The sequence below is a fragment of the Haemaphysalis longicornis genome, unplaced genomic scaffold (genome assembly GCF_048455015.1).
Source record: "Haemaphysalis longicornis isolate Haplotype H1 unplaced genomic scaffold, Haemaphysalis longicornis Haplotype H1 scaffold_5, whole genome shotgun sequence".
NCBI lineage: Eukaryota > Metazoa > Arthropoda > Arachnida > Ixodida > Ixodidae > Haemaphysalis > Haemaphysalis longicornis.
This window is the reverse complement of record NW_027526385.1, coordinates 39,318,829-39,333,406: the sequence shown is the minus strand read 5'-3', so window position 1 is coordinate 39,333,406 and position 14,578 is coordinate 39,318,829. Positions and strand designations below refer to the sequence as shown.

The 14,578-nt window shown below is 45.5% G+C and overlaps 1 protein-coding gene across 1 annotated transcript; it reads left to right on the top strand.

Moving 5' to 3' along the window:
* Window positions 1-1,755: 1,755 nt before the first annotated feature.
* LOC144138077 (uncharacterized) lies at window positions 1,756-8,390 on the top strand. The gene is made up of 6 exons (XM_077670164.1): window positions 1,756-1,913; window positions 3,645-3,785; window positions 5,183-5,287; window positions 6,105-6,215; window positions 6,876-6,986; window positions 8,197-8,390. The coding sequence occupies exons 1-6, from the start codon at window positions 1,850-1,852 to the stop codon at window positions 8,322-8,324; spliced, it is 660 nt and encodes a 219-aa protein (XP_077526290.1). The 5' UTR covers window positions 1,756-1,849; the 3' UTR covers window positions 8,325-8,390.
* The last annotated feature ends 6,188 nt before the right edge of the window (window positions 8,391-14,578 follow it).

Here is a 14,578-nt window from a genome sequence, read left to right as displayed (position 1 = left end):
CGAAGGGAAATGAAACAATGATTTCATTTTGTCTCGCCCGTCCCTACGAAATGATTCTGGGGATATTTATTTTTTACTACCATATTTATTATTCTATTACTTAACTAGATATCTGTCGCTTACAAGCCCTGGCAAATCTCCTCCCCCCTCTGAGAGTACGAAGCACTTCATTGAGGTGAAGAAAAAGATATAAGCAACCTTCTCGTGAAGCGTTTTGGAAATTCATGGCAAGGCAATGAAAAGCTTGCTTACTTCGTGAGTGCCTTCAGGCGTGCCCAAGAACATTATCCTAGGGAAGAATTCGAAAAGATCTACTAATGGTGCGAAGAGGACTAACCTGCTCCCCGTGCATATTTCTACTGTTCTTGAGGCCCTGTTGCTGTTCTTAATGCCTTTTCCAACAAAACTCCGTCGCACTATGCTTGAACGTCAGTTTAAATAAAGTTTTCATAAGAAATTCGCATCAACTTGAGTGTTCCAATTCAATATTAGCCAAATCCAAACTTATCACCCCAATATTGCTCAAATTTACGGCATAATGTTTGATTACTCGTAGCCGTAAACTTCGTCTAGGTGACATAAATTATATCATATAATAGCTTTGACAGCGTTGCATTTAGGTCCGGTAATAAACTTCCGCTTGTTACTCAAATTCGAGTTAGGTGTATCTGGCTCATTTCGCAAAAAAAAAACAAAAAAAAAAAAAAAAACGCCTGATATGTTGGTGCATCAGGCTTTGCCTCTGTAGTGTCCTTTAGTTGGTTCGGAGGTTGCCAGCGAATGCCTCGAGAAATACATAGTAGAGGGGGCGGAGATGCCACACATTCGATGCCGATTCTAATTTTGGACCGACGTAAGCACCACATACACTAGTGATTTAAGTGAAGATGGGGCTGAACGGAGTTCCTTCGGAAGGATCCCAAACTACGATTAGCTTTAAAAAACAACAATGTCCTGTTTTAGATTCCTCCTTGATATATTTCGAGCACTCAGTGACATTTATTATGCTGAGTTCTATTTTCTATGTGCAGCGCCAGGGACTAAGGTTGCTCAAGTTAGTTCGCAAAGATGTTATGTCTGAATTGTAGCTTATTACCCGCCGCGGTGGCTCAGTGGCTAAGGCGTTGCGCTGCTGAGCACCAGTCGCGGGTTCGGTTCCCGGCCGCGGCGGCCGCTTTTCTGATGGAGGCGAAAAGCGAAAACGCCCGTGTGTACGAGATTTCGGCGCACGTTAAAGATCCCCAGGTGGTCAAAATTAATCCGGTGCCCTCCGCTACGGCGTGCCTCATCGCCTGCGTTGCATCGGCGCGTTAAACCCTACAATCAATCAAATCAATTGTAACTTATTTTTTTGTACACAGCCGTCTTAAAATAGACGTGCATGATAGTTTAAATTTGCGGGTAAGTAATTTATATATATTAATAATTACAGTGGCCTAAGAACTCCTCCGTAGAGAACACCCGAGTCAGCCGGAGCCAGAGGTGAGGTGGAATCTCTGGCAAGTGCAAATTGAATTCGGCAAGTTACAAATAAACATGTTCTCTTGAACACTAGCTTGTTTTTTATCAATCATGCGTGCGTAAGAATGGGTCAGCAGGTGTAGAAACCGTATCGGTCACCAGTCGAGTGCCCTAAATTCCTCCGGATACATCGCAATTTAAAACAATGGACACACCCGACGGTTAATCACCGCGGTCACAAAGCCAGCGCCGGTTCATCACATCCGCGAATTGGTTGCACTCCGCCTTGTCAGCCGCCGAGATAGAGATGAGGTGGTCACCTGTATTTAAGGGCGGGTGACAACGGCTGCCCTACACAGAAGATCCCCGTAGAGGAGGGAGCCAAACCATGAAGATTTGCGTCCTTGTGACCGCCCTGGTGTTCGTCGCCCAGGCTTCCCTTGCCTTGGAAGGTAAGAAACTACATGAAAGTTTTCGAAGGCTCTAAATGCTCGAACTGCTTTATAACTGTGCTTCCCTAAGTTTACAGTTCTTTGCATGGTATGAGTAAAAATTAAAACTGCGCACTCGTAAAATAGTAGCGACCTGAAATATAGCGCGAATGGGGACAACTTTAACGCAAATGTGTAAAGCCAAGCATAAATTAGTTTATTTATTTTATTTATTTACAATACTGCTAGTCTATACTGAGGCCATAGCAGGTGGTCACAATGCACAGATACAAAGAACATTCGTCGCGTCAACTATCAAGCAATAAGTAAAAAATATCAGTGACAGCAACTTCGCACTTCCCACAAAAATATATAGCACATAATATATACACCTCGTACATGGATGCTATTTTTCATATACATGCTAGTTTTTATTGTAAATATAATGGAAATTTATACATTCTAGAACAAATATTAAACGAATATTAAAAATAGAAGGTCTTTAATTTTTATTGCACACACAGTTTTATTTTGTCGTGTCTTTGTAGTTTAGTTTCTATATTTTGTTTCGGTTCTTAACGGGGTTTGGCTTACAGAGGGGCGGCAATTTGCTATTTCGAATGTAACGATAGTTCACGTCGAAGTATCACGACGAGCATTCCTGAATGTCTGAATGTCTGAATGTGTGAATGTCTGCGGTAATCAGGTTAAAGTTTGTAGAAATTATTTCTTAAGAACTGATTCAGGGGCGAAGGACGCAGAAACAGGATTGGTTTTCTTAAAAGCGCAGCTTTTCTAGGTGTTAAAGGGGATCTAATGCTGAATAATTACACTTTCACAAAGGAAAACACCAGCACAAGTTTCACCTTCAAGTAACAATTTAGTAGTATTTACCTCACTAAATATCTGACTACCTTTTAAAGTTCCGTTCAACAAAACTAGTTCACGCAGTCACGGCAGTAGCGATTTCTATGAGAGGGTTCTGCATTTTTTTCCCCTTTAACAGGCCATACGTGTTCACATACCACAAACGATGCTACAATAGATCCTGGATTTTCCGCAGCCTGATGTCGCGAACTTTCTTATTTATTGAACGAACTCAGATTCCATCGCAATAAACAACAGGCCTAATGGTTTCCCAATTTTATGAAGTTCTCGATATAACAAATAGTTTTCAGGTCTCGGTGTCTTCATTAAACCTACGTTCAATTGAACGTAGGTACTTTTCACAATAGACCGAATTTCTCTCCTGTGCTTTCGGATGGTATTCATTGTATTTTAGCAGTTTTATTGCGGCCTCACCAATTATTTCTGTTCATCTTGACGATGGTTTCTCCAAGTGCGTCAATTATCTTCCCATTTTATATCCCAAGCCAGTTACACTGGAAGTACGAAATCAGGTCTCTAGTGACGCTGCCTTCTACCGCCTGTCTCTATTTTCACCTTGTTTTGCTTTTTGCTTTAGTTTTCAGCTTCTTTGTTGTTTTTTTGGAATTTATCCTCGAACAGACGAATCCGGCTCATTCAAATGTGCTGCAAGAGTGCACTTGCTTTTGAGAAATACGTTGCCTCGTTTATTCACGCGGATCATACTAAAACCAGCATGTAAACCCCCAAAGATGGCATGCTGGTTCCTCCTAAGAAATACTTTTTTCTAAACGACAATAACCAAGCAGGGATATGTGGATTTTTCAACTGTTGTTATACAAAAAGCGGCTGCCTCACACATTACCAATTTATTGGATCCTTTAGCCGAGTCCTGGCCCTCCAAGCCTTATCCCCCTCCGTCGGAACCCAAGCCTGCACAGCGGCCTTGGGAGGATTACCTGCCCCACAATCCAAGAGAGAAACCTTACCCGACACCTGAGCCATACGCTGCCGCCCCGTACTCAGGTAAGTGTTCACCACGCTTCCCGCCATACATGAGTGAGCTGTGGTGCTGCCCGAGTTCTGCCTTTTGCCTTTTTATACCGAAAACTACCGAATATTAAAATGCCAAAGTAGTAGTACACCTAAACTTTGCCCTTCGGGGTAAACGCACTAGCAGACAAGGGGTAGATGTAGATGCAGCGTACACCCTCATAGCAGATGACAAAGAAGACCAGTGCCCTGCACTCGTAGATAGCACCACCTCCATCGCACGCTTGTTCTCTCCAGATGACCTAGCAGACCAATCATGACGTCAGCATCGCGGCGGAAGCCTCTGGAAAATTTCTGCTATTCCAATCGACCAATCACATTTTTTTCCCGTGTCCGAACCCACACGAGCTTTTCTGTGACACGATCCCACTGAAGCTGTCGCGTTAAAAAGCGAATATTTTCAGCGTTCTTCAGCCTTTGCCGTGCGCAACGAATATACTTGGTCAAAGAAATGGCTTCTATAACTGCCGCAATATTTGCGACAAAAGGGAGTTAGCAAAAAGCTGCAACGCAAACCTTCGACGCATGCGCACATTGTGCTGGTCACCCTGTCGGCGGCTCCTAGTGACAAACTGGTAAAAATGCAGGGGATGCAACGCTGGGTTATGTTTCGGGGGATTGACGCCGCGAAGCGCGGCATTGTCCATTTAACGCGTCTTACGCGGTGTATCAAATCTACCAAAAGTTAATAACTACTGCAAGTGCACTTTGTTTGCCTGGCTAAATTTGTCGTTTATGGGGCAGCGCGAAGAAAAGAAAACAATATTCGAGCGTGTAGTGCAGCAAACATTCATGGTGGAGGCACAGAAAACGAGGGCATTACGTCACGGTGATAAAGGGGAAGATCAGTCTAACAGATCAATTACGAGAATACCTCGATGTTGCTGTAACCCCAAAGAACTTGAATGACGTCCCCATCAGCGTGGTTCCAATTTGCTGCCTTATCTGCATGTCACAAATGGGGCTTCTAAAGCCTATTTTTCAATCTTGTTGGTTCGCATGATGGCCCCAGACATTCCTCCTCCACTCGCTTCTTTCTAAGACGAGAGAGGGGTAGCCATTTTTGGGGTGCTACGAACTTTTTAAATAACCAGGTTGCCATGTACTTTTCGATATAAATATCAGCGTGCCGTAATATCCGCAAGGACCTGATCGGAACTCAGGTTCCGGCATTACCATAGAAAGACAAACGAAAAGGCCGCTAAAAAAGGGCAGTTTTGATTGCCAGGGGAAGACAAGTTGTCTGTACCCTACCGTCATTAAAACTTCCCTGCTTAACCTGTCTTCGAAATCATCCCGCTATTTTGCACTGTAATGGGAGTGCTCTTACGTCTTCTTGTATTTTATTGGTCCCTTATTTTTTGACGCAGATGTCACAAAAGACGAGCAGGATTCGTACGGTTTGTACCCGAGCCCCTTTCCCGGTGAACCTGGCCGTCTCTGGCCAGAGCTAGTGGACTTCTCGCTGTCCACAGGTAATCCCTGTTTCCAAGTTGCATATTCACGCCTCTTTGCGAGCAGGTCGTCGAAGTAAATAAAACCTTCCGCTGGTGATTGTTCTTTTGCGGGAACTGAACAAGAACCCGAACCATTATCCACGGAGCAGGCTCGAACCTGACAGGGAACTGAGGCGACACAGGGAGGTGATGACCGGGCCGCGATGGCTGGCTTAGGACAAAGTGTTTGCAATTTGTCGATTTTATTTGGCGGAACCAATTTATTAGCGGAATGACTTACCACCTCCATAGCGTTTACTACAATTATTAACATCCGACCAGAAGCTCCAATGTTAACGTGCGTGCTTTGGTGTTGTAACATGTCCCGAAATTTGACCGATACGATCAGGGACAGTGTCGCCGAATCTAACACATAATGATGAATTAGATGCTTTCTGGATAAAAAGACTCCATTTGTCACCCTCGAAGTAGAGATGGATACATTTGGTCCCAGTGAAAAACATTTTCTATGCCTCATAACTATAAAAGTGAAATAAGAAATATAATTGGAAGCGATTGAAAGGGGGCATAGTTAGGCAATGGACTACGCGGGCGGCTTGTCCGAATGGGAACGACTGAGGCTACAGAGCCATAGCAGCAACGCACTGCTTGACTACTAACTTAAGAACGATTCGCGTCAATACATAAATAAATAAAGCTGTAATGTGACCAGAAGGTTCTGAAGGAAAAATGTACGCTTTGTTCGAAAAAGTAATCCAATTTAGAAGCCGTCGGTTATTCTCGGTTGAGATGAAAGTGCCTTTAGCTTATTTAGCGTGGCCTTCTCTTTTAACAGAGAAAGCTGACGACAAACTCAGTTCGTACGCTGTTTATCCTCGCCCCTGGTCCCGACCACCGGACTTTCCCTGGCCTCTTCCAGAGCCCATGGATTATTCTCAGACCACAGGTATTCCTTGTTTTGAAGCTTCCACGTCACATTTGGAGCTCACATAGTACATGGCTACGTTCCGACCAACACTGCGTCGTCGAAAAAGCTGCGTAGAATAAGAATCTTCGTTTCCACAGTTAGTGTAAAATTCTTTGTGGGTATATTGAAAAAAAAAATCTCACTGAAATTGGCAGCGAATACGACTCTATCGTCACGCCGAGTTTTATTTAATTGTCGTAATTGGCTAGCTCACAGTGAAGCTGTAAAGATTACAGAATTTCGGCCTTCGGTCAATAAAATACGGCCGTCTTCAGACGGATAATGGTTAGATAAAACAGCTGTAGCTCTTGTTTTGTCGAAACTCTCCCGAAAAACTATTTTACACTTGGCCCTAGGTCGACTCTGTCATTACGCAGAGTTTAATTTATTTGTCATAATTAGTTAGCTCACAGTATATAGTGAAATAGAGAATAGAGAGTAGAGAGACAATAAAGAGAATAGAGAGAATAGGGAATAGTGAATAGAGTTGCAAATTAGTGAAATTCCCTTCTGCACCAATACCACTTCGCTGGTCTTCCACGTTCACAGCAGCGGAAAGGCAAGGAATTTTCTTTACCCCACGTTTTTGTGGGCGAGAAAGTACTTTTACGTTATTAACGAAGGTCTTTTCCTGCGCAGACAAAGTTGAGGACAAGCTGAGTTCGTTCTCGGTGTACCCTCGCCCCTGGCCCCGACCACCAGGCTTTCCCTGGCCTCTACCTTACCCCATCGACTTTTCGCAGTCCACAGGTATTCCCTGTTCCAAAGCTACCCTGTTCATTTAGTGTTACGCTCACTTTGCTTCATTTGATGTACTAAACCTTGCGTCTGAGCGAGGTTCAAAAGTAGACGCGAGAGTAAAGGTCTCATTAGTGTTGCATCATGGCCGCCATGGGTGCAGTCGTAGTTGATTTCACCCAACCAACCTAACCGCTTTCACTGACTGACTTCCAGAATCGCTGTTAATTATTGATAGTGACTCTGGCTAGTCAGTGAGCTGATGCGGTTTGGCAGGTTGGGTAAAAATCAAGACAGACCGATCACTTGCAGATACGGAATGACACCAGCAAGGATTGCCGTACTGGATGGGAGCAGTATGTCTTGATTTTGTACCAAACCGCTTACGCTCACTGACTTGCCAGAGTCACTACCAATATTGAAAGCGGTTGGCCCTTTGGGTGAAATTAACTATGACCGCACCCATGGCGGCCATGATGCAACACTAATTGGACCGTTGCCGACGTAAGCTTACTTCCAGACCATAGAACAAAAAAAAGCCAAAGACCTTGACGTTTTATTGACACAAAACGAAAACATTGGCCGTAAATTGTACTGTTTCCAATGTGGATTAACGCCGGCTGTCGCTATTGTCATAAATAATATACGTCCCCAGAAAATAACCCACAAAAGCAAGGATGCAATATCTTAGCGCGTAAATCACTCAGTTGTAGCATAGGTAAGAAAAGCCAAATTTCTGCCCTCGTTATTACAGACAAGCATAATGCTTCTAAATTCTTTTTTATTCTTATTCTTCCAGTTGAATGGGGAAAACATTCGCAGCGCGTTTATACTTCAGCTAGCTTCATCTCGAAAGTGCTGGCACAAACATTTACTGAAGCGAGCTCCTTAGATATTGAATTAAAACAATCAGTATTCTCCCTGAATTACTTTACGGTGATGTAGAACAAGGTCTGAAGTGCGGAAAGCTGCGCGATAGACAAATGCAATGACTACAATACGCATGCTTTATCTTTGTCCTTGCATTTGAATGCTATGTTAAGCGCATCGCAGGCAGCCTTAGTTTGTAAATTTGAAGCTGAGCAAAGCAAAAGTAAATAATATAACGTAATTGTCATTGCTGATTCAGCAAGACGCCGAGGGGAATTCTCGCACTGGCTTGAGTAAATGTTTATTAGTTGAAAAAGATGACCAGGTTTTATTAATTTTCACGCGGTTTCAGAACGGGACTCAGAGACGTCTGATGGCGAGAAAAGCAAGGCGGAGCAGCTTGGTGCCTCAACCTTCCGCTGGGACAGGCCCTGGCCGCGACCTTGGCCCCGCCCTTGGCCTCCCAGGCCATGGGTTTAGAACCTGCTCACAGGCGCAAAGCCTCGTACGAAGAATAGGAATAAAAAGTTAGCGAAGCCCCAAAAAGGAGTCTTTTATTCTTTCAGCTCCACAAAAAGCCCAAAATTGGAAGCCCACATTTTATGGGAGCTGTGGGATTCGTGTCTTTAACAGTAGATTAGATCGAAAAGTAGACCAGAAAAAAGGAAGGCTCATATTGCTCAGATGCAAGCCCATGGCATGCCTGGACTAAGATTACAGTATTTCTTTACAGTCGGTCTTTTATTGAGAAAGCATTCCGGGATACCCTCGGTGTTTTAGTACAGCAATTGATTGAACAGCTGCCTCGAAACACTCGGTGCGAAATTCAAGTGTGGCCAACGAACCAATCAGCGTTACACTCACGTAAATGGTGGATAATATGAGCCCCACCCCCGCAAGGTCAGTGGAGCCGTATCGGTACAGCCGCAAACTAAGCGGTCGGTCCAAGGCAATGCTTTCTAAATTCCTGGAATGTTTCACGTGACTATCGCGAACCATAACGATACTAAACGACTCCTATTAACTGGGTAAATGACTCCCCCGAGGGTCCACCCAAAACGTGACCCCGTCGTGGGGTATTGGTTCCCGCCAATATTTTCTGAAATGGCCTAAAATAAACAGACTTTAAAATCAAGAGTGTGTGCGTTTGTTCGTAAACATCTGCCAGCTGTATGCCACTCAAAAGCAGCCTCCGAGGCTAAGAGTCACGTGACATAAATACAATTGCCGGAATGACCCGATAGTACTGCCTGACGTTTACATGCGACCATTCGTTTACAACCAAGAACTGCCAAGAATGGCGGCCAATCATGTCATTCGACAAGGGGCCCGTGTGGAGTTGGCTTCTTGCGTACATGAGTAACATTCATAATAGACACATCACGAGGTGAATAGCTGTCGGAGTTTCGACAGACTGTACAAACAACTCTGATTAGATTAGTTGTTCTTGGCAGGCAACAATCGGTCGCATCTAAAGGTCGGACAGTGCTATCGAATTGTCCCAAGAATGGTTGCTATATCACGTGGCTCCGAGCTACAGCGGAATCGTGTGGCGAACTGGCAACAAAAACAGGCTCTGAAAGACGAAAACCACCAATGGCAATGCGCCTCGACATGTAAGAATGCGGGAATCACATCGTTTTGCGCCCCCAGAGACATTGACGTCTTGATTATATAAGACAGTGGTTTTCAAATGGGGGTCCGCGGAGCCCAGGGGGTCCGCGAGGGCATTTGAGGGGTCCGCGAAGCCCTCCCCGACGCTCTCCCAGAACCCTCCCACCCCATTCATTTCTTCTTTTTGCTAAACCTTGCCGGAAATGCGAAAGGGTGGCTTCGCTGCATGACTTGTACGTTAAATTTCTTCACGTATCTCAGCGTAACCACAAGAATAGGGCTGCACGCCTCCCAAAAAGATACCACACCGGATCTCACATTTGCCTCTCTTGGTCTCTTAAACGCCTGGAAAATTTCTGACACAACTTGGGGTAGCGACCACTTCCCCATGACATATTTCCTTCGTGGGAAACGACTAAGAACGACCAGAACTCTGAAATTAACGAACTGGATAACCTTTCGTGACAGCCTCAACCAAATCTCTGACCCATGCATCCACCGATTTTCATACTCTTATTGAGCGCATCCAAAATGCTTTGCGAGCCTCGAATGAAGAGGTCACCTGCTTGACTGACACATCGACCATGGACAACCATTTGGCCAATCTGTGGCAGCGCGCCAAACACCTCACGCGCAAATACAGACAAATGGGAAAACGCCATTGCGATGTCATGAGGTTACGAAGGTAATACAAGCTAATTCAAGAGTACCAGCGACAGCTTGCTAACGACCACTGGCAAGAGCTACGTTCGAGTCTAGGAAATGAACGTGGCCTGTCGAAACTTCGGAAAATTTACAGAGGAATTGCGGGAAAAGGAAAGCAGCACGTCCCGTTATTCTCAACGCTTACACTACACAAGGATCCCGAGACGGGGGAACGAGAGATTATCTCGACGCTTTTCCCAACTGCTAGTAGACAACCTAGCGTCTACCTCCCCATCATTGACATCGATAACGAAGATTCATCACTGGACTGCCCATTCACGATGGCAGAGCTCCGCCCTGCAATCAGACAGGGTAAGGCGAGATCGGCCCCGGGACACGACGGGGTTTCCTGGCAGCACATACGAAACCTCGATGAAGCTCACTTGGAACAACTACTGGTGCTCGTAAACCACTCGTGGAACACAGGCGAGATTCCCGAAGACTTTAAGCTATCCCTGGTCAACCTAAATACCGAAGCCTGGAAAAGACCCATCAGTAGTTTCCAAGCTAAGACCCATATCACTCACACCTACTTTGTGCAAGTTAATCGAACGCCTTATTAACAACCGAATACAATACCACTTGGAATATGTCAACCATTGACTTCACCCTTCCCAAACTGGATTCCGGCCGCATTTGGGAATGCATGACTGCCTTTGGTTGCTGTGCCGCGTCATCAACAGATCCCCGTACGTTCGCGGACTTCCCGACTACGTCTTAACTGTGGACCTTAGAAAGGCATTCGACAGACTAAATCAGACCACAATTCTGAATGAACTAGCTCAAGCCTTTCCCAGCAAAAAAGCACAAATATGGATCCGAAACTTCCGTCACAACCGCCCCTTACAACTCAACAGCAAGCTCCCCGGATGGACACCTAATACCTATTACAACGACAAGGGAGTGTCACAGGGATCCATCCTTGCACCGGTCCTCTTCAACATAGTCATGGCGAAATTGGCTGAGTCTTGAACAAGGAACGTCGGCCAGATTTGCTATATACGCCGATGACGTCACAATATCGTGCGAGGGCAGAGACTACTCAACGACAACAGACATGCTCACCGAGCTACAGGCAGCAGTAAACGCCAAAGAGGCGTGCCTACCACAACAAGGTCTTGAACTCGCCGCTGAAAAGACTGAGCTGCTCATGGTTTCAAGCACGAACAAAGCTCAGCCCACAGGAGATGACCTGCTGTATATAGGTGACACTGAGATACAAATGAAACGAGGGCACGTACGGCTACTCGGCCTCCCGCTAGCCAGCTGCAACAGCCCCAAGATATGGATCGCAGAGCTGAGACGAAAATGTAAGCCAATGCTGAAATTGATAGAGCGCCTCTCCAACAAACACGGAGGGGCGAGTAAAAAAGCTTGCCTAACGATGGCACGTGCGGCCGCAATTGGCACTCTAGCTTACGGAGCCCCTGTATATGAGTTAAATAAGACCAGCACCAAACGCATACAGGTGCTCCACAGGGCCACATTGCGTACCATAACGGGCCTCCCAATACACACAAAAAAGGCAGCCCTTGAGCAGGCAATGGCACTTCCTCCCATCGTTACTGTAATGAAAGAAACAAAAGACCAAGAAGACCGCAAACGAGGTCTCACCCGCCAAGGATTGCTCCTCACGGCATGGGACGAACAAAAACAGGCACCAACAATTGAGCTACCCATCCCCCTTGCACCCTGGTCGATATGAAACAACATCGAATGCCACCTCAGCAAGCCAATCCCACGGGCTCTTCAAGCAACGAGATCTCAACGTATTCACTACCTGATGGCGTCTAAACTGCCAAATGAAATTGATATCTTCACCGATACAAGCGTGACTCCCACACATATCGGAGCAGCATGGACATGTCCCGAAAATCCATCTTTTAACGGGCAAACATCTTTCAATCAAAAAGATGGAAGCGCATTAGAAGGAGAACTACACGCCATAAACAGTGCGATTAACCACATCTGCTACGAAATCGACTTTAAACCGCCGCCCAACGTGCGCATTTTGACAGATGCATTCGCAGCAATCCGAGAACTACGAAAACCCCTTTCACTCAACCCACTTGTTAACTTCATATTAATGCTTAAGGAACTACTAAAGAGCCACAAAGTGAACATCCGAATCGACTGGACACCGGGTCATGAAGAGGTCAGCCCAGGAAACCAGGCCGCTCACGCAGCGGCACAGGAGAGTCTTAACGTTACACCTCCGCTGGTTTATACCTCGGCTACTTCACCTGCCCTACTCATCCAGCGACTCAAGAAGCGCAAGAAATGTCAGTACGAACAAGTGACACCACCTGGTTATCTTGCTAACATGCCCTCATTAACAAGAGCCGAAGAAGTATTCATCAACATGCTTTGCGCCAATGCAGCTTACACCCCACATATCATTCAGAAGTGGACAAAGGGCTCCACAACACCCTCAACCCCACATTGTCCCTATTGTAACACGAACACCAAAGCAGACCTTCACCACTTAGTATGTGTATGCCCATTCTTCGATGCACATCGTTCAGACACCATTCGACACATTGATCTAAACACCATACACCCAGAAACACATGCCGCATTAGATAAGTCTTTATTGCACGAAATAGGCAAATTCGCAACCAAAAGTGGTCTGTCGCGAGTAGTCTGACGAAGGAAGACCCCGGCGAAGCCTCCGAAGAGTCAGTGAATAGAAGAAAAAGTGCCTGGAACTGAAGCAACCCGTGTAATCCCCTCCTTCATATCCCATTTTCCCCACCAAGTGGCTTTAGCCCTCCCTTTCCCAAATATAAGCTTTACTACTACTTCGCGTAGACCATGTTTTAATGTTGGCTTTCTGCACAACACCCAAGCTATGCAAAAAAGCCAGACTCACAAAACACTGGGTGACTTTTGGCTGCAAGAGAAAATTCTTCTGCAATATTACGTGCATAAGCATAAACGTCAGACATAAAAGGAGGGAATTGAACGAGTATGTTGGGGATTCTAACTGCAAGTGCAGGTTGTTTGACATTATGACACGATCAACATGATCACCGTGATCCCATTATGACACTGTCAAACACGATAAGCGTGGGGCAGGGGCGTAGCCGGGGGGAGGGGGTGCATCTGTTCAGAACACCCCCCGAAAATTTCTAATCGTTGCATGTCTCCCATTCAGTCTTTTTAGTCCATATTTACACGCCGCATCGATATATTATTACGCGAAAATGAAAATAAAAATCGCAAAGATAAAATTGGCCGCGTATCTGCTACTTTCGCTGCATATGTCGTCAAAAGACGATAGTCTTTGTGGACATTTGCCGAGGAAATGCTCCCCTTTGCTTTCCCGCTCACCGCTCACGCTGTTCCTGTACCGTCGCGCTCATTCCAAGGTAAACACAGTAAAAGTTTGCGCAAGGCGATTTGAATTTACCGCGTTCCACTGCTACAGGCCGGGTTCCTCGATGCCAGCGCTGCAGTACGGCGGAGACGCGCGTGAATGGAGGCGGCCGACTAGAAGGTTTATAGAGCCGCGTGGCCGTGCTCCACGTGCGTTCCGAGAAGAACGTGGAACCTAGCAGTGGAACCTTTTGTTGCTGTTGCCGCGTGATTTTTCATATGCCGCCAGGAGCCGGCGGTTTTCTGCAGTAGATGTAGAATACCATTTGCTATCGAAAAACCAAGCATCCATGAATTTTTTAATAAATGAACACTGTAAATATCCCTTATGTACTAATTTCCTGTCTTATATTTGCGTAATGTCATGTTCTTGTTCAACAAAGTTGACAAGTATGAACATATAAACCGGGCTTAGACGTTTACATGTGGCTGTGAGTATATAACACTATTGCGCAATATAAATTTTACTTTGGCCGGGTGTCTGAGTCGAGTCACAGACAGACAGACGGACAGACAGACATACAGACAGACAGACATACAGACAGACCAAAATTTCTGGGTTTAAGTAGCCCAAGAAAGACTGTCGTCTTTAAAAATAAAAATGACTGAAGCAATGCTTGGGACAGGCTGCCTTTCTTTTTCGGTTTATTTTACCGGTGGCATAACCCTCCCCCCTTCGCCCGAACAATATTTCTGGCTTCACCACTCTCGTGGGGTCCTCCGTCACATTTGCAAACCCCAAAGGGGTGCTGGCACACTCATAGTTGAGAAGCACTCAAATAAGGTAAACCGACTGCGCCACACAAATGAACTTTCGCTGGACTTTAAGGGGCCGTGAGGACAAAATACAAGTTTGTTTTATTCGAAAAATTTCGTGTTTTATAGTGCTCACAGCGCTTGTCCGGCAGCAAATGATGCCGTATTCACTGAGAAATCAATCAATTTAGGTTAAAATTTTGATTCTCAACCAAATCGTGCGTTTTCGGGACGTCAGCAATGAAGTCATAAGCCGCTTATACAAACGAACTTGCACTGCG